The 27,133-nt window shown below is 35.9% G+C and overlaps 2 protein-coding genes across 2 annotated transcripts in view; one reads left to right on the top strand and one right to left on the bottom strand.

Moving 5' to 3' along the window:
- LOC136033935 (uncharacterized) overlaps nt 1-1,191 on the bottom strand; it is a 41,476-nt gene extending 40,285 nt beyond the window's left edge. Inside the window, exon 1 of the mRNA XM_065714952.1 lies at nt 1,106-1,191. The gene's annotated coding sequence lies outside the window, so the exon portion shown is untranslated. The remainder of the gene's footprint in view (nt 1-1,105) is intronic.
- Nucleotides 1,192-6,225: 5,034 nt separating this feature from the next.
- Nucleotides 6,226-27,133, top strand: part of LOC136033934 (pre-mRNA-processing-splicing factor 8) — a 96,395-nt gene continuing 75,487 nt past the window's right edge. Inside the window, exons 1-4 of the mRNA XM_065714951.1 lie at nt 6,226-6,339; nt 12,684-12,884; nt 21,509-21,677; nt 24,336-24,500. Coding sequence (XP_065571023.1) covers nt 12,689-12,884; nt 21,509-21,677; nt 24,336-24,500 — 530 coding nt within the window. The 5' untranslated portion in view covers nt 6,226-6,339; nt 12,684-12,688. The remainder of the gene's footprint in view (nt 6,340-12,683; nt 12,885-21,508; nt 21,678-24,335; nt 24,501-27,133) is intronic.

Below are 27,133 nucleotides of genomic sequence, written 5' to 3'. Positions count from 1 at the left end.
CTAGCCATCCTATGGTATCCCTCTGTATATCCAGGTCAGATGTATGAGGATTTTTGGCAAAATATCCAAGGGAATTACAATTCTCTCATCCTTGAATATAATTCCATTGATAAAGCACAACTTGAGCTGAATATTCTAGTATCTGATGAGATCTGTGAGGTAAAGTTTTCTAGAGCTGGGCCATCCACTCTGAATAGGCCTAGTTGTTTCAAGTTGTTGGTCCTTTTTAAGTATATAGTTGTATTTCTTCAAGCATTGTATGGTAAAATTCTAGTTGATTTACTTCTTGCTATCTCAGAAAGGAGTTAGGTTAGGAAAATGGAACTCTGAGGGATGGGTCTACAGGCTAAAGTATGTCCCAGGGATGTATTTTGAAGTACCTACCTCTACTCTTTCTCCCTCTAGAGGGCCCTGACCTTTGATGACCTTCAAAAATATGTGTTATAAAATTGAAATCCTGCATAACAGATTTTCTGCTTGAATGAAGTACAACAAAATTGTTTTCAGCTTCAAAACTTTGCTCAATCCTAATTTATAAGGTTTTAAAGATATGCAAATAGCCTACATCTCCTAAATTTTGAAAAAAAAACAATGACCTGGCTCAGAATTATACTCAAATAACAGGAATTGCATTTTCAGAACTAAAGGCAGAGAAAAAGCAACTGGTAACTGAAAATTGAGGTAAAATGTTGTTTGTCAAAATTTCAATAGGTATAGACCTGTCATGTAGGCAAATTTCAGGGCCCTCTAGAGGGAGAAGGAGTGGAGGTAGGTACTTCAAAATACCTTCCCAGGATATACTTCAGCCTGTGGACCCATCCCCAAAAGTTTCATTTTTCCAACCCAACCTCTTCCTGAGATAGCAAAAAGTTACTCAACTAGAATTTTACCGCATTGTACTGCTAATAGAAAGGATTTATGAAATTCAATGGATATATTTCTCAATAAGCTAGGCTACCTCTGTGAAGCTTCTTGTCACCATTGGGTAGGTTTAAGCTGGATAGGGCATGAGAAGCTGTAATATCAGTACTAAGTTTTTTATAACAATCTAGTTCATTTGGCTGAATCTGCAGCAATATTATGGCACTTAGCTAGCATGACTTACCTGGTCGGCTTTCTTAACTAACTGAATTTTCAAAATCACGTAAGTGACTGTTTTGAAATTATTTGCGTTTTCTAATAGGCTGTTGCCTGGTCCAAGAGGAAACGGCGAAAATCATTAAGAAAAATCATTAAATAAACGAAAAATCTAAAATTTTGAAGCTTTAAGCTCGGTAAAAAAAAAAGGTGCAGTTTTCGATCATTCAGGTCTTTAAAAATGTGTTGGCCATTTCCCTTATGTAGTCGGAGATATTCTTCACAGAGACTAAAACAACATGGGCTTGCTGAATGCCATCACGGTGTGTCTTCCCCATATGATTCCGTATTCTCACATTGCCATCCCTGTACTCCTTAAGACATACTCCATCAAATGATCAACATACAAGGGTGTAGAATAAGCCCTGTTATTACAAATTTAGCTGCTAACCTCATTTTCCATCTTAACCTCAGCAATGCTATTCTCGTACATAGCACTAATAATTTTAATGAATTTGTCTGGTATAGGCTACCATGCAAGGATAAAACCTTTGCTAAAGTCCTTCTATCAACAGAACCGAACGCTCGCTCATATTTATAAAACTGAGGATTTAAGGTGCTTGGTAACTCAGGCATTTCTCAATTATTAGCCTAAGAGTGATAATTGGGTGGACACATATTCTATCCTTACTACAACCGCACTGTTCAACTTTGTCTACAGCATTTCTTGGTCTAAAAAACATCGTGTCACTAATTCTACCTCACACAAAAAAAATCTTCCTTCACGAAATATGGTCTAAAGGATAAAGAGAATTTTAAAAATATGTTGTTAGAAGATATACGACAGCGAGAACAAAGAAATATGCACTTAGATGATAAGTGGCAACGAAAATTACAAGCAACAGCTGGAATCAGAACGTTTCAAAAATGAAAGTGAAGAACAGAGAATTATGGGGTTAGCAGAAAAGTGACAGTGAGTATCAGAGAATATCAAAAAAGGCAATGAAGAACAAAGGAATGTGCTTTTAAAAGACTTGCAAAAATGAGAACTAAGAACGATTCAAAAATGAAAGTGAAGAAAGAATAAATGTCACGTTAGAAGAACAACACCATCGCAATCTTTAATGCCAGCAAACTGTAGCGTAAAACACAGTAAAAACATATAAAGTTGCCTTCAACTACGCAAGTGTTAATTACAAGTCATTGGACTCTTCAACGTATTGTGTATTCTCTGTGGGGTCCTCTATTTTCTCACTGGAAAAGTAGGCAAAAAAAGTGATTTATTTGGAGGTTGCTGCCTGCTTGGTCGATTGGGGTTGCCCCCTCCACAATTTCCAAATAAATTGGCTTGGCCTGTTGTAGGATATCTCTTGCTATCTAATGAATCCCACAGACAAATACAAAATTAGAACTTATATTAAATTATTTTTGAACTATTTTATCACTGTTTTAGTACCGGTACTATACACACATATATGTATATGCCGAATTTGAATTTCTTTGAAAATTCACAACATAGAGAAGACCCCGAAAAAAAAATTCCAAGCGAGCCCCGTACCTAGTAGATCCGGCCCTGTGTGGGTTTGATTAAGGCAAGCCCCGCTTTTGCTGGTGCTGACACTCACTGAATGCTGTGACAGTCAATGAATGCTGTACACCTATCCAATAACCTAAAAAGGGTGCATTTGACATTGTTGGATTGTTCTTGGTAGTTTTACGGTATTGGACAAAGACCTTTAATTTTGCCAAATAACCGCTCGGTTTAACTAATTACGAAATTTGTTAATTTCCACAGGATCTAGTTATAAGACAACCTGTGTTTCTACGATTATTCTCTAGTTATCCGATTTCTGAGGGATAAAAGCGTTTTACCAGAACTCATTTTGATAGGGAACTTTTCGTAGCTCTCACTTTTTTTATACAATAGATTTTTTTATTCCTATTTTTATTCCGAGGAAACTGTAGCCCCGGGGCCTTATTATTTTTTAATCCTTTTAATACTGTCGCTAGTTCTTCCTCACAAAACTAATCTGCCCTCACATCAAAGGTATCACACCACAAACTTTTTCATTTTCCTCTATATCTTTTCCTGCAGCTTTATCTCAATTTAGGGTATTCTCAAAATGTTCTGCCCATCTCTCTTTAATTCTTTTCTTGTAACTAATTTTGGCCTTGTTTCTATCTTTCACTGAGATAGGTCCAGGTTGACAACTTCCTCTCAATTTATTAACATACCAGTATAATATATTAGTATTGTGCTGTCTAAAAGCATCTTCAAGTTCCTCGACATTTCATCCATGGACATAACTTCACAACTTTTGTGTTTATATTTTAATGCTTTCTCGACTTGCTTTAAATCCATCTTGTTTTCATATGATCTATCATTTAGACGATTCTTGCACAAGCCCCTTTTCCTCTTTATTAAACATAAGGCTTTTTCTCTGATATTCTTAGCTGCATTACTAATTTTCTTCCCTAAGAGACCATCAGCAGCTTCACCAAATTGTTTTCTTAAAATTATTCCATCCATATTCCACATTGTAAAACTTTAAACTACCCATTGTATGTAATGTGAAAAAAATATAGCATCACAAAGATCTTTACAGAGCATTTATTGATAATTAATTGGTCAAAAACTTGACATTTTTATTTACTATGCTAAACCAATAACCAAACTGACCCTAGATATCAGACCAGCCCTTTTCTCAACTAGTTGCTATTGGATCTGTTACTACCTATAAATATTGGGCAACCAAATTCTAAATTCTTCAAGTATTTTTGGCTCACTACCCGGCTGTAGCTACCGAGTATCATCTAGATAGTGGCGGATAAACTGTCAGTATTATCATATATTCCTACTCATCATATCATTTTATTTGTCAAATTCATCTTTTCACTAATCTAGAAATTCAGTTGGAAGAGTTATGACAATGACAGACTTACAGCAAGATGCTGGAAGTTTAAGGTATTCTAGGTTTTAGAAGACAGTCTTAAATCAAGAAGGCATATATTAGGCATATATATATATAATATAATATAATAATATATAATAAATATATTATAATAATAAATAATAATAATAAATATATAATAAATATTTATATATATAATATACAAATAAACATATAATAAAATATAAGGCATATAAAAAAATAAGAACATGCTTTTGTTTTCATTCATTTGACTTTTCCATCAATGCCTACTTTGTCTTTTTTCTTACTAATGAACCCTAGCTCGTTTTGTTGGTCTGGTCGGTAATATCATTGGACCAGGTCAAAGAGAAGAGTCAAGGTACAATATAGTAGTAAACTTTTTTACTCGAGCAATCTTTCAACTGTTGGATCCAAATAATCTTGATCTAGACCATATGTCAACAGAGTTTATTTATTGTTTGATGGGGATGCCTAAATGTAATATTTTCGGTGAATTGTTATAATTTTGACGCAAAGCACCATAGCTTTACTGGTTCATTGCTAAAAGTTATTAAATGGAAGGAATTAAATTAATCTGAAATTTAAATAAGATAAAAATGCTGAAATGGAAACTACTGATTTCATATATTGCTGAATGATTTTATTTCGACTAATGAATTTTAGTGATTTTTGCTTTTATTTTTTTTTATTGCCAGAATGCTATAAATAGTCAATATTAAAAGCACAAAAAAGGCGTGCTTTACAATAAAATAAAGGTTGGGAACTGTGGGGCGTATAGAATGAACGGGATTTTCATCAAGGTCAAGATATTCGTAACCATTTTTAAAACTTCAAATTAACTTAAAACTTTCGCAAAAAGAGAACCAGATTTTAATGTATTATGTAATAAGAAATTTTAAGGGTGGAATTTAAAAATATTTTGTTTAGAAGCGTCTTATGCAATCACAGATAAAAAGTATATGATACTGATGTATACGTGCCATATCTTACATTGCTAAAAAACGGCTCAGAAATCCTAAGAGGATAGACAAGCGCAAGCAGCAGATTGATGGCAATGAGACATCATTCAAGTTGGGTGTCTGTAACTGCGTTTTCGATCTCTGTTTTGCTTAAAATCTGTTTTTGATGGCCGGCAAGTTCACCATTATGCTTATTTCTGTTTTTGCTCGAGTAAAACTGTGAACGGCGACTGGCGATGTCAAACGGCTACGATGAAAAGCAATCAAAGATTGAACTTTGAATAGAAGGACGTTGGAAGTTAACCTTGGAACCAGCCTGAATAGAAATTAAACAATAAAATGGACAAACATAAGCTAGAAGCCTTACACCACGAAAATGGCTACTTTCAAGAAAAAGGTGAAGGTGTGAAGCTTTTCAGCATGAAAAGTATTAGGTAAAAGACGAATAAAGGATTAACTCTTGACTTGGAGGGAGAGTTAAGAGTAACTGTTTGATATTATATAGGTTAATTTTTAAGTTTCTGCTCAAAAAGGAAAGTAAGACATCACATAACTTGCCCAATGAAAGATGCAGCATGCAAATGTATTAATTTTGTTATCAGTTAATTTTGCCTGCATTAGTTTGAATTTGCCTTAAAATACAAACCCTCACCAGTTTTAGGGCTTTGGTGTCTGATCCAACTTAAATCGATTTTGATTCTATCACATGTTGGATTATTATTCCTAGTCTTCTGTTGAATTTTTAAGGTAAGAATTTAGGCTAGGCTGGTTTAAATGCTAGATTATGTCTTTAATGCTATTTTGGGAAGTAGTTGAGCTTGCTGAATATAGTTTTACGTTTAGATCAAGAGTCCAAAATTGGTATCAATTGAGGGGGGACACCCCTCCTCATTGAACTTTTAAAAAACCTTTTGGGGGATAATTCTTATGAATAAAATCTTTTTTTGGTATTTCTCTTCAAATTTTTTCTTTTACCACTCCCCCCCCCCCTGTTCGTCGTAATAAAAAAACGGCATTGCTTTTGCCGTCTTTGCTTAATTCCTGTTTTGCTGAAGAACGCCAAACGGCCTCATAAAGACCCACCTTGCAGTAAAGATGAGAATTAAGCACTTTAACGTCCAACGTTATCAGTTCAACTCCTTCACTGAACAGTGATTAAAAACGTAGCATTTGTTGGCGACGGCGAATACATAATTTTGTAATTTGGCTTTTTGTAGTTCGCTATGAAAAACTAGTACAAAGGATTTAATTTTCAGCGAATTGTACGCATCAGCGAAGAAAAGAACATAGACTACGCTTGTACAATATTTGCAACTAGGCGATTAGCACAAAAGGAAAATTACATGGAAAACAGAAAATAACCTAAACTGGTATTTTTTTAGACTTATACTTCTGATCATTTGTATTTAAGATGATACTTTGTTTTTAAATTCTTATTTAAGGGTTCCTTCAAGTTAGTTCAGAGAATGAAATTTTCATGAATGAATCCTGACCCAAAAAGGTATTACTAGCTTCATATATTTCTAGGGATTTGAATATTGCCTATACCTTTCTGGGGCATGCTGTAGTCTATAGATCCAGCCGTAAAATTTTCATTTTCATAACCTAGCTACTTTCCAAAATCACAAAAATAGCTTGTCTAGAATTTTACCACACTTAGTCCTTCTCAGAAGAAAATTCTAAATTCTGAAAACAGCTATAAAAAATCATTAAAACAAAGACATAGACAATTTTACAAACACATTCTTTACTTTATCAACACATCACCTCTCCCCCCTGTGTAAGCTTAGAATTAAGGCTATCAAAAATGGGACATGTTGAGAAAATTCTAACCATACAATTATACTTGACAACAATAGGCTGATTTTTTAGTTGCTTGTCAGTGAAGATACTATGGTGACTGATCAGTTGAGTCTCAAACTTCACCAGGGCTGTTGCACCATTCAGTCTCAACTGATTATTTGAATTCACTCAATACTGGTAGAAGAGACTAGGCTATATCCTGGTCTAACTAGACACTTGACAATCAATTGAATCAATGCTGACAAAATCAAGAAACAGAAAAACATAGCCTATAGGGAATAAAATGGTGAAAACTTCCTGTTGATTTGTTTGACAGTGGTGGTGTCACAACTTCAATTGACATTTGAAGCCCAATTTAGCTTCCAGTCAATGTTGGCCCAATTTTTGCTGATCCTAGCTTTGAATGAGTCTGTAGTGCTGTCTAGGCTGTCTTTTTTGTCAACCAATTCCACAGTGACACTGCTCTAACACTAAAGTGCTCTCTTCTTTGAGACTAGGAAAGATAGAACTTTTTGTTGTGGCCTGTAGTACAGCTGAGGAGAAGAGGGGAAGGTCTGTCCCAAAGTTCATTTGTTAGGGTGGGCAACTTCAAAGTTTGTAGACATTGTTCATATAGAGTATAATATAGGTTATGGGTAAGTTTTTTCCCTTCTCTGTACATTCTCTTGGTTGTAGCATCCATTTTTTTTTTGCAGGGGTACTACTACCATTACAAACACAAGGTGAGAACATTAAGTAGAGAGAATAAAATACAGTGGAATTATGTTGAAAAGTTGTTAACTACATGCATATAATGAAGAAAGAATCATCCTAAGTTTAGGAAATGTATTTACAGATCTTTAAGACTTTATAAATTGGTATTGGCCCAAGGTATAAGACTCAACCACTTCTCTTGTTTCTCATTTAAGAAGATTTTTTTTTGCAAGGTTTCTTTTTTTTATTAGCTGACAAAGATTTTTAAAGGGCAGTGCTCTCACAAGGGAGAGTGATTGATGCATCAGAAAAATCTTCCTATGACACCATTAAAGCTCTGGATATATTGTTGAAAGTTTCATTTGTCTATCTTAATGATTTTTCAAGATATCAAGAAGCCCCTAAATGAGAGCTTAATTACTATTTTTTCAATGAAACCACTAAAAAAGGATTTTCCAATAAATGTCAGGTATGATCCACTGTGTTCAAATATTAGACTAAAATCTCAATTGAAATATATCTTCTTAAACATGGACAACAGGGTCCTAATCATGAACATGATGTATATAGGTTTAAACAGTTGAGGTTAGCTGACATTAAGGACAAGACTAGTTAGGATTGGCTGACTAAAACCTTGAAAAACTTCAAAACAACATGTAAATGTTGTTAATGACATGTAAGTCTGTTTAAGCACAGTTATTCTGCTTCTCAACACTTCTACTACATCAAATCTACCAAGAGATTAAGTCTGTATCTTATTTAGGCTCCTTGTTCTAACTTTAAGATTCTTTACCTTAAATTGCAGCTTAGAGCAATAGAAACCCAGATTAGACAACATTTTCTGATATTAGGCTCAAGCTTTAAATGTGTATCCAAGGTTAGGGTCTGCTATTGACTGTCAGTGCATTTAAAATATTCAACATCATTTATGGTTAAAATATCCAAGCTAATTGCACTCTTATTAGGAAAATTTTGACACATTCAATAGTGAAACAGTCCAATTTCTTGGTGGTAGAATAGAGATTTTACAGTGATTTAACTATTGAAATCATGACTAGCTGTCTTATTACTGGGTATCTTGCCCTATATACAAGTGCATCCTCCTATTGCATCCCAGCCTTCCCCTACTAATGGGGCTAGATGTATCCCTAGGCTAGGCTATATAGAAAATCTTGATATTTTTATCAAATTGGTTTTAGGACCCCCTTTCCCCCTCAAAAAAAGTAAACCCACAATATCAGCAAGTTTTGTATGTAGCCTAGTCATGTATTAAGCTTCATCAATGGGGAGGTGGGGGAGCTTTTACACAATTAAGAATCCATTTCAGTGATTTATTACTCTTGTGGAAAAATACATTTGATGGATTCTTGATTGGAGCTTAAATTTTGTAGCTTATTTGAGTGTCCTCTTGTGAGGTGATGGCTGGTACTGTGGCTGTCCATGAAGATGGTGGAGTTTTCTTTTTGGAGTTAATAAGTTAGCATCATGTCACTATGCATGCTTCTATAGACAATTATGAAACAATCGATTTCTAGGTGGTATAATAGAGATTTTACAGTCATTTAACTGTTGAAATCATAACCAGCTGTCTGATTACTGAGTATCTTATCCTATATACAAATGCATCCTCCTATGGCATCCCAGCCCTCCCCTACAAATTAGGCTAGATGTAGGCTATATTGAAATTTTGATACTTTTAACAAATTGGCTTTATAGCCCCCCAAAAATGGGTAACCCACAATATCAGCCAATTTTGTATGTAGTCTGGTCATGAAGTTGGCTTTATCAATATGTGAGGTGAGGGGGGCTTTTACACATTTAAACTAGAAGCAACTCTGGAAGCCCAAAAAATAAACCTTCACCTTACCTTAATCCATTTGAGAGCTTTAAGGTCCTCCATACCTGTGGTGACAACAATTCTCAGTCAAAACTCCACTGCTTCTCCTCCCTCTCCTTGTCAATTTGGTGTTTGAAAGACTGAATGGAAAGAGCACTGACTTGACTTACTTAAGTTTCCTGCTGGGTCCTGCTTGGTGTAGAGAGTGATATCTGCCTCCTCCATCTGTTTTGGTCCATGGCGAGTATTTGCTCTTCACCCTGTCTGATATTTGCCATCATCAAGAACTCAGACAGGCTGTCAGACCAACGTTTTCAGGAGCACTGACAGCAGAGTCCAATTCATTCCAGTGGTTTATTGCTCTACTTGAAAAATACATATGATGAATTCTTGATCTGGAGCTTTTTTTATACCTTTGATTGTCTTCTTGTGAGATGATGGCTGCCCATGAAGATGGTGGAGTTTTCCTTTTGGAATTTATAACTCTGCACCATATCACTACACACTATGCATGTGTCTCTAGACAAGGGTAGGTTGCTTGAGCTGCTTGAGATGGTCTTCATATGAAGCTGATTTTGGACTTTTCTGCACTTCTTTGCTCACCTTTGAACATTTTTGATGAGTCTAACATCTTGCCAGTAAGATGGATTGGCCAGGCACATGCCAAAGTCAAGATGGGGTCAAACAAGAGTCTTAATTTATTAATAATGGTGCCTCTCAGCACCATCATTAATAAATGATGGTCCTTTTTAATAAGCCAAGGATGGAGTTTGCTTGGGAGACAACATACTGGATATAGCTGTGGAACCTCAACCTTTCATCAATGATTACACCAATACCCCTTTCTTCTTCTCTATTCACTAGATGGTCCTTTATATTAGTGATTGGATTTAAAATTAAGCTATCAGCCATTGGGTTATTAGGTCCAAGGTGCAAAATACAGCATTTGCTTGTATTGAATTGGAGAAGCCAGTCTTGTGTCCAAATCTGTAGCTTGTGTTGGATTTTCTATTGGTTAGCAAGACCAAAAAGTTTGGCATCATCAGCAGACAAATGCACATTGTTATCCACATAATCAGAAATGTCATTGATATACTTCAGGAAAAGGGTTGGGGCCTAGTACAGTTTCCTGCAGTACCCTATTCATTACTATTCCCTCATCAGAGTAGATTGGCTGGCCACCCATCTCAAATTATTGGACTTTCTGGTTGAGTTTAGTGAGGTAATTCAAAAACCAGTCTATCAGGGATGAGTTGATACCAGCTGCAGATAACTTGGAGCAAAGTCAACTAAGGGGCACCTTGTCAAAGTCCAGCAGCAGTAGGTCAGCTGGATATCCTTGGTCAATCAGGTTTGTAATTGTGTCATATGATTTAACAAGTTTGTTTCAATTGATTTTTCTGACTGGAACTTTTCCATTCTTGGGCAACAAGATCTTTTTTGTAGTTAGATATTTGAGGATTGAATCATTGACTGTGTGCTCTAGCATCTTAACAATGGATGAAGTTAGGCTGATAGGTCAATAATTTTTAAGCTTGGTGTAGTCACCTTTTTTAAACATCAAGTTATGTTAGCTACTTTCCAGTCTGTGGGAAGCTCTCTAGAGGTAATTGATGTCTGGAAAATTTCTGTGAGAGGGTCTGCTACCACTTCTGCAATTTCTTTTTGTAGTCTGGGATGTCTATTATCAGGGCTGGCTACTTATTAGCATTCAACTTCTGTAAACATTTAAGAACATCTACAGATGATACCATCCTACTTTCCATTGGGGCATTTATATTTTAGTTTGGTGGGGAAGGTAAAGGGTCATTAGGCTCAGTGGTGAAAACTGAGACAAATTGCTGTTTCAGTAAATCAGTAAGCTCATTAGTCTCTGTAACTTCTCCATCTTGCCTGGTTATCAGTTTTTCAATCTATTATCTATTGTGGTCTTGGCTAGAGATGAACTGCCAAAAATCTTTTTGGGTTAGTCTTGGCTTTATTAGCAAGTTCAGATTCAAAGCTCATGTGCAAGGTCTACATCAAGTTCTTAAGTTTGTTCCAGCTGTAGGAATACTTCTCTGTGTAATCAGGTGATTGGTGCTTTTTATTTTTCTTCTAATATCTGCTTTTACAATTGATTTCCCTCTTAATCCCTGCTATTTCTGATTTCCCTCTTAAGCACTGCCACTGCTGTTCTAAAGAGTCAGATAAGACGTCATCCCATGCAATGCTGCCAAGATCCATTTGAATCTTCTCATAATTAATGAAGGTCTTCTTGATGTAGCAATTTGTTATTCTGAGTAATGTTGTTCTAATAAATATGACAAGATGGTCACTTTTCCCAATTGGGGTGTGTATGCAGTGGACAGAAGAGCTTCTGGTCACTGGAGAAATAACAAGCCAAGAAGGCTTGGTTGCTGGCCATCCCTAAAACATGTTGGCTGGTTGACAATTTGGTGGAGAAGGACACCATGAGCAATGTCAATGATTGGGCTTGTACAACCAGAAGATATGTAAGGAAACTGGTCTTTTCAGGTTATGTTAGGCAGATTGAAGTCACCTGTAATTAGTAGATCATCATGGTGGGTGTTTGTAATCTTGCAGATGAGCTCTGCTAGTTTCCTATATGTTTCCTCTGGTGGTGGTGCAGATGGACATCTGTATACACTACCAGTTCTTACAGAAGGGTGGCTTTTATTTTCAGCAACTGATATATCAAAGAAAATGGTTTCAGCATAGGGACATCCAGTGGAGTTGCTAATTGGGGTGATGGTGTAAGAGGTTATGACCAATGCATGTGTTCCTCAACAGCAATAATTGGATGAAAGGTTGGATACTGTACAATAGCCTTGCAAACTGACATATGAATCTAGAAGCTGGATTCTTGAATTCTTGGGACACACCTCAGTAAGAAGTATTATATCATAATCATATACATATATCAAAGATTTCAGCTCATTAATTTTGTTTGGTTGTTGGTCAATGTTTTATTGTGAGAGTGGAGAAATCTTGATTCAAGATTCTCTACTCTTAGTATGATAAATAATATAATCAAAACTCTACTCTTCTATGAACATAATGAAGCAAGAATTTTATTATTTTTGGCTAGACCTAATATGTAATTCAGTAGAGAAGGTAAAATAGAATGGGGCTCATATATATATATATATATATATATATATATATATATATATATGCATTAGAGAACTAAAATCTGACTTTAGAAAGTAAAACCAGGGGAGATAAACCCTAAATCACAGGAGTCGGTTTTAGCAGCTTGATCTGTTAAAAATAAGCATGTTTTTCCAAAAAAGTACCAAACTTCCAAAAATAATAAATATTGTCTTGTAAGCTTTTAGACTTGATTAGTAGGCTAAATCTTTTACTTTCCTCTTTTAGAAAGAATGTCTCTTCCTCCTTTCTTTATCCCAAACCAGCAATGGGCTGCAGCCAATATGGTTGCTCAAGCCCAGCAGCAAGCTCAACTTGCCCATGCTCAGGCACAAGCTGTCCAGCAAATGCAGGCTTACCGTCAAGCACAAGCAACTCAGAATAAGCAAAGACAAGATGCATATGATGAAGAAAAGCTGCAAGAGAAAGGTAAGACTTGTTTTATTACAGTTTAATCTATTACAGTACCTCTCTTTAATAAATTATGAAGGGGATATGCATAACTTTTAACAATAAAAAAATTATATGTTAGTAAAGTAATAAAATGTGGATGGGACATTGGAAACCATCCAAGCATATTAAAATTCATTTCAAAACATAAAATCTACCTACCGGTATGACTTACCCTGTTCAGGTGCCAAATATTCCATTATTATTGCATGAACAGTTCACCTTTTTTTAGTGACTATGCAAAGAACAGGAAAGGTAAAGTTATTGAGTTTTTTTTTTTTTTTTTTTTTTTTTTTTTTTTTTTTTTTTTTTTTTTTTTTTTTTTAGCCCATGTATTAATTAGACTGTTGAATAGAGATTTTGATCTTGAAAATTGGAATCAGATAAAGTGCAATACTTAAAAAAATTATTAGGACTAAATGTTAATATAATTTTTCATGCATTAAAAAGGGAATTCTTCACCCCATGTCCCTTAATGATTACATATAAAAAATATAAATGGTTGGATTTTACCTTATTTTTTTTTATGTTTCCTGAACTTATGACTGGATGATTTATACATTAAGTTTTTTTTTTTTGTTTTTTTTTTATGGCACTTGGTATTTACCAAGTGACATATAGCAATTGCAAATTCTGTTGGTCTGTTGGTACTGGTTTTGCTAGTTTAGGCACTTCCAGATAAGCTAGGATGATGAAATTTGGCAGGCGTATCAGGGACCAGACCAGATTAAATTAAAAATAGTTGTTTCACCAATTCGACTATCTGGGAGGGAGTGGGCGGATGGTTAATTTGGAAAAATGAAAAAATGAGGTATTTGTAACTTACGAACAGGTGGTCAGATATTAATGAAATTTGACATTTAGATGGATATCGTGTCTCAGAGCTCTTATTTTAAATCCCGACCGGATCTGGTGACATTGTGAGGAGTTGGAGGGGGAAACTTGAAATCTTGGAAAACGCTTAGAGTGGAGGGATCGGGATGAAACCTGGTGGGAAAAATAAACACAAGTCCTAGATACGTGATTGACATAACCGGAACGGATCTGCTTTCTTTGGGGGAATGGGGGGGTTAATTTTGAAAAATTAAAAAAATGAGGTATTTTTAACTTATGAAGGAGTGATCGGATCTTAATGAAATTTCATATTTAGAAGGACCTCGTAACTCATATCTCTTATTTTAAGTCTTGATCGGATCCATTGTTATTGGGGGGAGGGCAGAAATCTTGGAAAAGGCTTACTGTGGAGAGATCAGGATGAAACTTGGCAGGAAGAACAAGCACAAGTCCAAGATACATGACTGACATAACCGGAACGGATCCACTCTCTTTGGTGGGGGGTGGGTTTGATTCAGAAAAATTAGAAAAAATGAGGTATTTGTAACTTGTAAATGGCTGATCAGATCTTAATGAAATTTATTATTTAGATGGATCTTGTGCTTTAGAGCTCTTATTTTAAATCCCGACCACATCCGGCGACATTGGGACAGTTGGAGGGGAAAGCTGGAAATCTTGGAAAATGTGAAAATTGAGGTATCTTTATCTTATGAATGGGTGATTGGATCTTAATGAAACTTGATATATAGAAAGATCTTATGTCTCAGATGCTCTATTTTCAATTCGAATTGGATCCCGGGATATGGGGGGTTGGAGGGGGAAACAGCAATCTTGGCAACTGGAAATCTTGGAAAACACTTAAGAGTGGAGAGATCAGGATGAAACTTGATGGAAAGAATAAGCATGAGTTCTAGATACGTAATTGACGTAATTAGAACGGACCCGCTCTCTTTGGAGGAGTTGGGAGGGTGTTAATTCAGAAAAATTAGAAAAATTGAGGTATTTTTAACTTAAGAATAGGTGACCAGATATTAATGAAATTTTGTATTTAGAAGAAACACATGTTTCAGAGCTCTTATTTTAAATCCTAACCAGATCTGGTGATATTGGGGTGAGTTGGAGGGTGAAACCAGAAATCTTTGAAAATGCTTAGAGTGGAAAGATTGGGAAGAAACTTGGTGTGTAGAATAAGCAAATGTCATAGATACGTGATTGACATAACCGGACTGGATCTGCTCTCTTTAGGGGAGTTAGGGATGGTCCAGTGCTTTGGTGAGTTTGGGGCGCTCTGGACGTGCTAGGACGATGAAAATTGGTAGGCATGTCAGGGACCTGCACAAATTGACTTGACAAAGTTGTTTCCCCAATTCGACCATTTGAGGGGCTGAAGGGAGAGGAAAATTCAGAAAAATGAGGTATTTTTAACTTACGAGTGGGTGATCGGATCTTAATGAATTTTGATATTTAGAAGGACCTCGTGTCTCAGAGTTCTTATTTTAAATCCCAACCGGCATTAAGCCTCTGATTTTCCTTTTAAATTAGTCTATTGATTCTTATAATTTTGCTAGAGCTCATGCCATATGAGCTCTTGGCCCTTCTGACCTTGTCACAAATGCCATATGAGCCCTTAGCTCTTGTTCTTTTTATGTTTCTCTTTCATTTTTACTTTGTAAATGTATAATGTGTTTACATTAAACACAACCAATTTTGAATTGACAACAAGCATTCATACAATATTTACATAATGTGTTTTTCATGATTTAGACAATCCATTTACTTATGCTAGGTGTTCTGAACACCTATCACCAAGTCACAGGTGAACATCTACAACCAATCTTGGGTTGGTACACCTCCTTCTTTGTGCAATTAGGCACATGGTTTAAGTTAATGTTGTTGTTTTAAAGTAATGTTAATTACTGTTGTTAATTTCTGTAAATGTTTTACAACCACTGATGGACATTGCTTTGCTTAAGTTACAATTCTCTTTTTTTAGAAATTCTTTCAAAATAAATGAACTTTTTTGGGAGTGGGTCTTGTTCCATATAAGGGGGCAAATACAAAAAAGAAATATTACTGGTCCAGGTTGCAAAGGGTGAGGAAGTTTGCTTTTTCACAATATAGTTTTTGCATTGTATTGTATTGTATCAGATTAACGACGCTTCTTGACTACTAAGGTCCCTGCGTCGGCCCTGCAGTGCATTTTTGCAGCATGATTCGATCTCTGGGTCCCGTATTACCAAGCTAAGGTCGAACCCACTGCGCCACCACAGGACTTATAATTTTTGCATAGCCATCAGGGTCCTCTTTTTAAAAAAAATTGCTACTTTTGTTTTTGTATCTGAGTTATTGTAAGAAAAAATTATTTGATATCATCTTGTTGTTAATTACTTTAGTAGAAGAAAAAATCACAATACAAGATATTTATTAGAAAGTTCTTAATGTAAAAACATTATTACCCAGAAGACATTTGATTGCAGATATAATATGATTTATTTAAATTGCAGTTTGACTCATAAGTCAGGTTTAATCAATCTTATTTCAGCTTTTCAAATTGTTTAAAAATAGTCTTCAAAGAAATTTCAAATTGTTTAAAAATAGTCTTCAAAGAAATTTCAAATAAAACTTCTGCAGCTTTGAACAGGCGTATGTATAATGAGTAGGAATTGAAAGAAAAATTTTACTCAACACCAGAAGACTTTTTTCTTCTTTTTTTTTCAAAGTGACTGTAACGAAATACCCTGGAAGCAGGTGAGAAAAAAGTGGGATGACCTGGTAATCGTGTTGCTTGGCAGGAAATGCCATTGTTTCCACTAGCTCTGAATTTTCGGGACTTCCCTGAAAATCTGTGTGTTGAAAAAAAATTGGTTCCCCAAATCCCCGAGAGTCACCTTTCACCCAGGGTTGCCACCCCTGGAGATTTATAACTAGTGACTATCCACCCCTAGTCACTACCACTTTTACTTTACTTGATATGATTTTTTTGCCACTTTCTTAATTTTTGGTCTCAATTATGCCCGTCAAAACCAGACAGAGACCATTGAAATATAGATCTTTCTTCCTATATTGATAAAAGCACTGTGTTCATGAGATTATACAGTAGGATCAAATGTTATAAGATTCTCTTGTGAGTTGTGGTAAAGAATTTCATTTGAACACATTTTTGTTCAGTTGAATTTTGAACATCAATAGTAAAAGGGTTATTTTCACAGCTAGATTGTGAGTTACAGCTACATTTTGTTTCCTTTTTTGTTCTGTTCAATTTTTAGAAGTATGAAAATAGAAGGGATTTTAATTCAAGGAGGAAAATTGTCCTATAATGAAAGAGGTATATTTTACATAATAATAATATAATATATTCGCAAATTTGATGGCAGGCCGTTAAGCCTCTACAAAACAAAAATCTTAATTTGCATTTCTTCTAAATTTGCATAAGGAGAAAATGTCACTTGAATAATATTCATCAACTTCCTTCTTGAATGTCCGTAGGTTTGTGGAGCAGATTACTCTTTCTGGTAAGTTGTTCCAATGCTGAACAACTCGGTTGCCGAAAGTCCATCGGCCCATGTCCTTGTAAAAACGTTCCATACTCACTTTGTACTGATGTCTTCGGAGATGATTTTTATTGAACTGCACGATTCTCTGGGCTGGTACGTTATCATAGGCTCCATTGCAGAGCTTGTACATTTCAATAAGATCACCACGATGGAATCTATATGCGAGGGTTGGGATTTCAAGCTTTCTAAGCCGCTCTTCGTAGGGAAGGAAGCGTAACCTGGGAGAGAATTTAGTTATCCTCCTCTGAACATTTTCGAGAGCATCTATCTCCTTGTTGTAGTATGGTCTTGTAGAACAATGTCCATACTCAAGAATCGGGCGGACAAGGGACTTATAGAGCGTAGCAAGCATTTTGTCGTCCTCGCACGAGAAGTTCCTTCTGATCATACCAGCAACTTTGGAAGCCTTCTTGACGACAGCTTCATAGTGGCTACTGAAGTTCAGTTCAGAATCCACTAAGATACCTAGGTCTCTTTCTTCTCTACTAAGAGTGAGTGCAGCGGAACCAAGAAAGTATGAGGACGAAAAGTTTTGTGGACCCAGAGTGAGGATATGACTTTTCTGGGTATTGATTTCCATGATCCACTTCTTCATCCAGTCATCGATTCGTTGGAGATCCGCCTGCAGGTGGTGAATGTCTTCACATGACGAGATGACGCGATAGAGCTTTGTGTCGTCCGCGTAGAGAAGGATGTCAGATTTGATGCCCTCAACTAGGTCGTTGATGTAGAGATTAAACAGAAGGGGGCCGAGAATTGACCCCTGGGGTACTCCGCTAAGAACTTCTTCTTCGGCATTGCTGAGACAACCTTCTACGCACACAACTTGCTTTCTGCCAGTTAAGAAGTCCGTAATCCATTGAAGAAGACTGAATGAGGACCCGGATGAGGAGAGACCGTATTTCCTGAGCTTCTTGACGAGACGCTTATGGGGAACTTTGTCAAAGGCTTTCTTGAGATCCAAGTATATGAGATCAATCTGGAACCCCTTGTCGATGTTTTTCTTCCAATCATCTGTGGCACAAAGTAGTTGAATCTCTGCAGATCGTTCCTTAAGAAAACCAAACTGCTTTTCGGTAAGTATTTTTTCTCGTTTTAAGTGTTCTAGGGTGTGGTCTGCAATGAGAGACTCGAGTACTTTACACGTAATACAAGTGAGGCTTATCGGTCTGTAGTTTGATGGGTCTTCTCGTTTCCCACCTTTGTATATTGGGACGACAATAGCTTTTTTCCAAATAGTGGGAAGCTCACCGAGTTCAAGAGACTTTCTGTAAATGTAGACTAGTGGCTCTGTTATTACCGTTGCAAGTTCTTTGAGCAGTTTTGGATGTAGATTGTCTGGGCCTGTGGACTTGCTTGGGTTAAGTTCTCTGAGTTTTTTTAGAACATCGCTATGTTTGATCTCTATCGGTCTTATCAATTCGCTTATACCCTGAATTGGTTCCTCGCGGCTAAAGTGGTCTTCGTTCTCAGGTTCCTGAGTAAAAACAGAAGAGAACTGGCTGTTGAGAAAATTTGCCTTGTCCATGGGGTCGTGTACCAGCTTTTGTTTCACGGGATCGTAAAGAGATGAGACTCCACCTTTGTTTTTCCTTTTGCTGTTCACGTATTTCCAGAAAATTTTTGGGTTTTCTTTCAAGGAGAAAGCTAATTTACGTTCTCTAAGCTTTCCTTCTCTTCTTGTTGCTTTTCGAACCCTGTTGCGGAGCCTCTTGAATGTTTTCTCTCGGTCGTTACTTAGTCGATTACTTTTGTAGTCTCTCCATGCTTTTTGTTTTGCTTTAATCAGTTCAATATTGGCTTTAGTTAATGCAACACGGGTGTATTTATTGTGCATAGGAATAAATTGTTCTTCCATTGAGGCTACAATCTTAGTGAACCTTGTGTAAATGGTGTCTAACGACTCCAACCCACTGAATTCTTCAGTCCAGTTGACATCCGAAAGCTCTCTTCTCATAGCAACGTAATCTCCCTTGTAGTAGTTACGTTTCAGTGCCACACGTGTCTTCAAAACCTCCGTTTCCAAGCTAAACACAATTACCGAGTGATCCGATTTACCGATTGGTGACAACTGCTTAATATCTGATACCAGGTCTCCATCGCTTACCAGTAACAAGTCGAGGATACTTGGTGTGTCAGATCCCCGCATCCTTGTTGGCTCAGATATTAGCTGCTCTAGAAAGTGTTCGTTAATAACGTCCAGGAATTTACTCGTCAAGCTTGCGGTAGATTCCATGGTGTATCGCCTATTCCAGTCTATCTTTGGGAGATTGAAATCTCCTATAATAGCAAGCTTTTGGTTGGTGTTCTTAGCGAATGCTGCTATTTGCGAGAACAGAGCTTCGTCGGATGTGTCAGTGTTGTTGGGGCTACGATAACAGATCCCAAGAACAGTGTCGCTGGTCGTTTTAGACTTAATGCAGATCCACAGACTTTCTTTGGGCTCGATCGTGTTGGTTGACCTCGATATTGGATGCACGTTGATGCCTTTTCGACAATAGCAGACTATCCCTCTACCTGTATTCTCTTCCAGATTTTGTTCATACAGATAATAATCTTCGATACTGAGCTCTGTGACGGTAGGTGAGTATCTGTAGTTTTTTGGTTTAACTTCTACTATTGCCACAATATCCGGATTTTCCAGTTTGATAACCTGCTTTGCTTCCTCCATTTTGTTTAAGAGAGAGTCAGCGTTGAAATAGAGGCATTTTATTTTTTTTTCGGATTCATTTGTATGGCTTGGGCCTTTTTCTCGTCAATTTTGGGGCTGTCGTTGGCTGGGACCATTTGATGGTCTCACATGGCCACAATAAAATCAAGTATGGCACCTATGCAGGGAGATCTTATGATAAATTCGGAGATATTTTCATTACTGAGCTATGAATAAGGTGAACATATCACTCAATTCTGTTCTCTTTCCAAATATAATAGTCATTCTACTTGGAAATTAAATGGACCCTTAAAGATGATACCTTTTTCTCTCTTTTTTTTACTATACAAAAGGGTTAAAATACTGGTTAAAAACTTACTACTTAATTATAATTATTTTTTGTTAAATTTATATGATCCACAGGCATTGATTCACCATGATTCAGTTGAATAAACAGTTAAAGCAGGTAATGGGAAAGCTGGAATGTGGAAGATTAGTAGGCTAAAACAGCCACACTACAATGTAGCAGCACTTCTTTGTTTCTTTTGGGGATTATATAAGGGCAAAACTACTATCACAGCTATCCGGTAATGATAATGGGAAAGCTGGAATGTGGAAGATTAGTAGGCTAAAACAGCCACACTACAATGTAGCAGCACTTCTTTGTTTCTTTTGGTTATTAGATTAGGGCAAAACTACAGGACTACAGAATAATTAAGATTGTTCTCCCAGAAGATCAATGCAGTGCTTTATAGTTATAGTAATTAATAAGTATCAAGCTTGCAGTTGGGTATGTACTGTTTACATACTACCAATAACATTGTAGTGTACAACTCCATCCGTAAAGTAACAGCAGTAAGCTATATGCCGTATACTTCAGACTTTGAATACTGTACTCCACTAGCAGTACTACAGTAAATATGATAAAGTACTTTTGATGAAATGACACATCTAAAATTATGCAGTTTGATATTTAAGCCTACTATACCACTTTCCACTTAGTTTACAATGCTAATGGTAAAAAAAAAGTCTGCATGCAGTGAAAATTCCTACAAATCATTCTGTTTCCCACTATAGCTTAGAAAATCTTACCACCTTCTAATCACCTCTTATGCTGAAATTCTCTGGCATATTTATGTTCCTTGTTCATGTAAAATATTTTGCAATTGTGGTGCATATTGTATCTCCATGTGTACTGTATGTATTGCCTACATTGATGTATTACATCAGCACGAAGCTCGTTGTAGGCTATTTTGCTGCCATAAAACATTGTTTTCTAATCTCCATACATGACCTGCCACATTCATATATGGCAGGTCATGGTCACATTACAAAACATAGGAGGGATGGAGTTTGGGAAGGAGTTTGACCTTAATGCTCATTCCTGTTTCTAAGCATATACCTTCTTACAAATTATGCAAGTTGTGTAAGGTTTAGCTTATCTTCTTCAGTTTTCTAAGCTGAATATTAGATTCTGCACAGGTTTCCATTAAATAAATCTTTTTTATCTAATCCAGTTTTAAAATTTTATTTTGCCATGTTGGTAATAATTGAGCTGTTTTTAGCAAGAAAATGGCAGCAGTTGCAATCAAAGCGGTATGCAGAGAAGCGGAAATTTGGATTCGTTGATGCTCAGAAAGAAGACATGCCTCCTGAACATGTTCGAAAAATTATTAGAGATCATGGTGATATGTCTAGTCGAAAATATAGACACGATAAGCGGGTTTACTTAGGGTGAGTTAATTTTAGTATCACTTTGATTGTTGTAGTTATAATCATTGTGCATTAATTTTCTACCCACTTGGCTTCAATTCCAACTACTCTTGATGGTCGTTTGGAGACCTCTTTGTTCATCAGGGTGGGGATGTCCCTTCAATACAGCGTTGCCACCCCAAGTGATTTATCACTATTTCTAGTGCGATTTTTATATATTGCCTCAACAAAAAAGTCACTAAATCAGCACATAAATCACTAGACTATCGAAGAAAATCACTAAATCAATCAAAAATCACTAAAATATAGTCAGATTTTACACTTTGGAATAATCCAGTAACTATTTAGTTTTGAACAGGGACGAGGGTATTTCACCCCTGTAATTTGCAATAAAGACCCAATACCTCCTTCCCTTCCCAGAAAATTATAAAATTGGGCTATAAGTATGAACTTTTTCTTTCATTTTGACAAGCATTCCCTCCTTTGGATTGAACTTTTTCAATGAAGGTATCAATACAGGTCCATTTGTCGTGGGGTGCATCTGGGGTATGAAAAATAAGCATCTATTGGCTACGACGCTTAAGTGGGAAAAATCATTAGAAAAATTGTCAGTTTTTTGCACAAAACTCCCCAGGCCTCTGAACTTATAAATTTGGCACGATTGACCTTGTTCACCTAAACTCTGGCATTTAATACCTTGTCTTGTTTCCGTATCATCTTGTGTAGCCATCATAATAACTGTTTGATTCAGTTTATTTCAGGTTTTTGTCTGTGAGCGCTTTTGAATATACCAGACATTTATATTTTTGATATTCTGTATAAGCAATCACTATTTTAACCGTAAAAATTGACTCTTGACGTATATTAATTTTATTTATGGCTCATTTTAATTTTTGGCCTCGAAGCAGAACATGCTGCTTTAGTATTTTTATGTTGCTATTTCTTTGTTTTTGTTTTTCATCCTTGTTTTGTGTCTTTTTTTTTAGTCATAACATTGTCATCTTATCTCCAGCAATTGCAGTGAATAAAAATATTCTCTTCTATTCTATTAAAATGTCAGTTTTCATGTTCTAATCCTCTATGCCAACAATAAGTTACGTTGCTTTATGTTACAGTTGCTGAAGGGTCTGTTGGACAAAGGGCATAAAAACAAAAAAGTAGCATATACACCTGTAAAGACAAGACAGAAATAGTATGCTCTCCTCCTGTAGACACAAAAAGTACCCTTAAAATTACAGTTGCTCAAGGGTCTGTTGGACAAAGGGCATAAAAACAAAAAAATAGCAATACACTTGTAAGGACAAGACAGAAATAGTATGCTCTCCTCCTGTAGACACAAAAAGTACCCTTAAAATTACGGTTGCTAAAGGGTCTGTTGGACAAAGGGCATAAAAACAAAAAGTAACATATACACTTGTAAAGACAAGACAGAAATAGTATGCTCTCCTCCTGTAGACACAAAAAGTACCCTTAAAATTACAGTTGCTCAAGGGTCTGTTGGACAAAGGGCATAAAAACAAAAAAATAGCAATACACTTGTAAGGACAAGATAGAAATAGTATGCTCTCCTCCTGTAGACACAAAAAGCACCCTTAAAATTACGGTCGCTAAAGGGTCTGTTGGACAAAGGGCATAAAAACAAAAAGTAACATATACACCTGTAAGGACAAGACAGAAATAGTATGCTCTCCTCCTGTAGACACAAAAAGTACCCTTAAAATTACAGTTGCTAAAGGGTCTGTTGGACAAAGGGCATAAAAACAAAAAAGTAGCATATACACCTGTAAAGACAAGACAGAAATAGTATGCTCTCCTCCTGTAGACACAAAAAGTACCCTTAAAATTACAGTTGCTCAAGGGTCTGTTGGACAAAGGGCATAAAAACAAAAAAGTAGCATATACACCTGTAAAGACAAGACAGAAATAGTATGCTCTCCTCCTGTAGACACAAAAAGTACCCTTAAAATTACAGTTGCTCAAGGGTCTGTTGGACAAAGGGCATAAAAACAAAAAAATAGCAATACACTTGTAAGGACAAGACAGAAATAGTATGCTCTCCTCCTGTAGACACAAAAAGTACCCTTAAAATTACGGTTGCTAAAGTGTCTGTTGGACAAAGGGCATAAAAACAAAAAGTAACATATACACCTGTAAGGACAAAACAGAAATAGTATGCTCTCCTCCTGTAGACACAAAAAGTACCCTTAAAATTTCTGAAATTTTTTGCTCGATCTTCTAGCTGCAACATGGAACATTGTATACTGGACAAACTACGCATCAAATTTGTCACTTTTTAATGAAAGCTTCAGACTGTATGCAATGCTCGCTTGTCTTTTGGCTTTATGCATGAAAGATAAAAAGGGACCAAATGTTTACTCTCTATATTTGCTGGAAACCACCTAAATAAGTAAATTGTAGAAGCTTTACGAAAAACACGCTTGCGTTCAGCCGTCAGCTACTCGTTGCATTATGCAGACGTCAGATTAGTTACACAGACACGAATTATATAGTAAGATAGTTCTTCTGTTTATGGTAATATTTTGTCCATAATCGTTGAATACACTACTGGGGACTTATGATTCAAAACATTGACCTTCTTTTTCTTTGACTCAGCCTTGAAGCTGTATGATTGAGCAGGTTTTAATTCTATTCAATGTTTTTATATTCGATATATTGCAGGGCTTTGAAATATATGCCACATGCTGTGTTGAAGTTACTTGAGAATATGCCAATGCCTTGGGAGCAAATCCGTGATGTAAAGGTTCTATACCATATTACCGGTGCTATTACATTTGTCAATGAAATCCCATGGGTTATTGAACCAGTATATATGGCACAATGGGGGTAAGTACTTGTTGTTTTTGGTTATTTTTACCTATCAAGTGCTGCAATAATGGTCTTCATTTTATGTTGAATTAGAAGACTGTAAAAAGCACACTATAAATAAGGCTATAACAAAATCATATTAAATAAATAGAAGCTACAATACTAATAGTAGTGAAAGAAATAATAATGATTGCAATCTAATATCACATTAACGTTAAAATAATAAAATTCGTGCCCCTAAATTTGTTTTTCAACTAGTTCTTTTAATAAGTTTCATGGAACAATCCAGATTACTGATTTCGATCTCGAGTTCTCGAACTTAAGTCGGGTCTCTGAACTTGAGACACAAATTTCAATAAAAAAAAATAATCATGTTGTTGACAGTGGGCTAACTAAACATTTCTTGCTGTGGAAGAAGTTATCTGCCCCTTTTTCTAACGATTCTTTGGAAAAAGTTACGAACGGAAAAAGTTCTTCCAACGAACTTCCCGTTAATTGGAATATATTCTTGTGCATAAAAAAATTCAGTAATCGAAGTGCAAAGAATTTACTTCTCTGATCTAAGCATTTCCTTTTCTTGTTTCGGCTTCTGCACTCAGGCCTTGGTTCTCTGGCGTGAATGCTGACAACACCAGATACTACCTTTAGCGACAATCACTCCCTTAATATGGCTAACGCCAATTGAGCTATTTTCTTTTCACAGAAAGCAGCCCAGTATCGATTATGTTTCAGTTATTCTTCTTATTGTTGGATCAGTGAAGAAAGAGGTTTGTTGATATCCAATAAAAACCTGGGATAAGCTTCTTCTTTTTTCTTTTTTTTTTGTCACAGATAAATAAAATGTTAGTGGTTTGGTTAGGGAAAAAAGTTGAGTCCTCAGTCCCCTTTTTTGATTATAGAGGAGGGATTAAAACTAGAAATAACTACGGTGAAAAGTATTCCAAACTTTGGGTATAAGAATTATTTTTGGATAAATCGTATCTACAGTCTTTAGTGGTAAAGTTATAATCCAGTTTTTATTATAGCTTCTTGGGAAAACACAAAACAACTTAACACAAAAAGTAGATTCAAAAAAATCTATTTTGAGCGACAGAAGTGCAGGACAAGCTGTGAGGCAGGTTATGCCTCTGCTCGGACATTAGTCTTCAAATAAAAAAAAAAATAAAGCAAAGGGCTGAAACATCCAAAATACCTGTAGTAAAAGCGCATGTGATTTTTTATATTACTGAGGCTATAGGCACACGGAGGTGTTCTCTTTCTTTTACTTCAATGTCTCTTGTAAGCTTTGATGAGGCTAATTAAAACTATACTAATTTGTATAGCAAGCTGCTTAGAGAGCGTCAATTTGTACAAATTTTAAACTATTTAATTAATTTATGTTGATTAGATTTGTATTTTCAGTTTGTGTATGTGAAATTTGTAGCTTGTAAAGAATGAACCTGGAACATTCCTGAATAAATCAATCAATGACAGGAGAAAATGGTATAGTGCCTACAAAAATATGAACTTAAGCTGTTTGTGTGTAAACAATCCCTGTCCATTGGGGATGAGGGATAAAGTGGCTTAAAGGAGCCCTTCCTCTTAAAAAACTGAAGAATATTTCCCTGGAAACGCATCTCTTCTGAGCTTTGAATCCTCCCTCCTCTTTCTAGGAAAAATGGTATGATTCGGATCCTCTTGGGGGTTTGACCTGGGTGCAACTATCTGTATGACTGTATCTGTATTTTGAAATAAATTATACTGGCAAAACTTGAGGCGGGAATGTATTCTTTTCGTGTTTTTCTTTGCTGTAGATATGCTTAGGATACAGTGCTTGAACCTTCCCCTCCCTTTCTGTGTACCTGTTACCAATGCTAGCATTATCAGTGTGTGACTTCAAAAATTCTATAGAACATCAGCAAAGGATCTTTAATTTACCTAATATCTCCATGACCGTTTTTGCTTGAAAATTACTATGTCCATCCATTATAATTCTTTTTGGGATGTTATGGTGGATGTACCAAATATAATATCTATCTTTGTTCTGTTAAGTAGTAATTTTTGATTCAGTAAAAAGCAATAAAGAACCCAATGTCCTTCCATCATTTCGACAGAGAGAGAGAGAGAGAGAGAGATATTAGTATAAAGTTAGCCATTTCCTCTCGCAAGAAAACCAGCATCAATTCCATTTTCTTTCGTTTCACAACATAGTGTCAGTACAAATGGAATGGAGTTGGCTCGAGTAAAATTGATAATATCTGTTTTTGGTGAAAAAAGATATATCTGTAGCACTTTGCCTTCAACGTGTCCACAAAACGATGTTAAAATGAAATTCCGAAGCTCTTTCTATTTTGATTTATTTAAGGTACGTTCCCCCCGTCCAATTTTGCTACTACTCAAAAGTACCTGCCCATTTGCTTTTACAAGTAAGATGTTTACTAACAAAATATCGTTTCTCAGAAATCTTGCAAACGCAGAATCTGAAATTAAATTCCAAAAATATAACCTTAAAATTCAAAGGAGAATTCTGGACAGCAGAACACTGTTAAATAATGTACAAAATATTAATCAAAATTACGTCTTAAATAATGACATTATCATAGTTTTAATTTCATGTTTTCAATATTTTTTAATCCAATGACGAACTTTCTCAACATTTTTTTTACAAATTT

Source organism: Artemia franciscana, chromosome 12, assembly GCF_032884065.1.
Source record: "Artemia franciscana chromosome 12, ASM3288406v1, whole genome shotgun sequence".
NCBI classification, from domain to species: domain Eukaryota; kingdom Metazoa; phylum Arthropoda; class Branchiopoda; order Anostraca; family Artemiidae; genus Artemia; species Artemia franciscana.
This window is presented reverse-complemented; position numbering and strand designations above follow the sequence as displayed.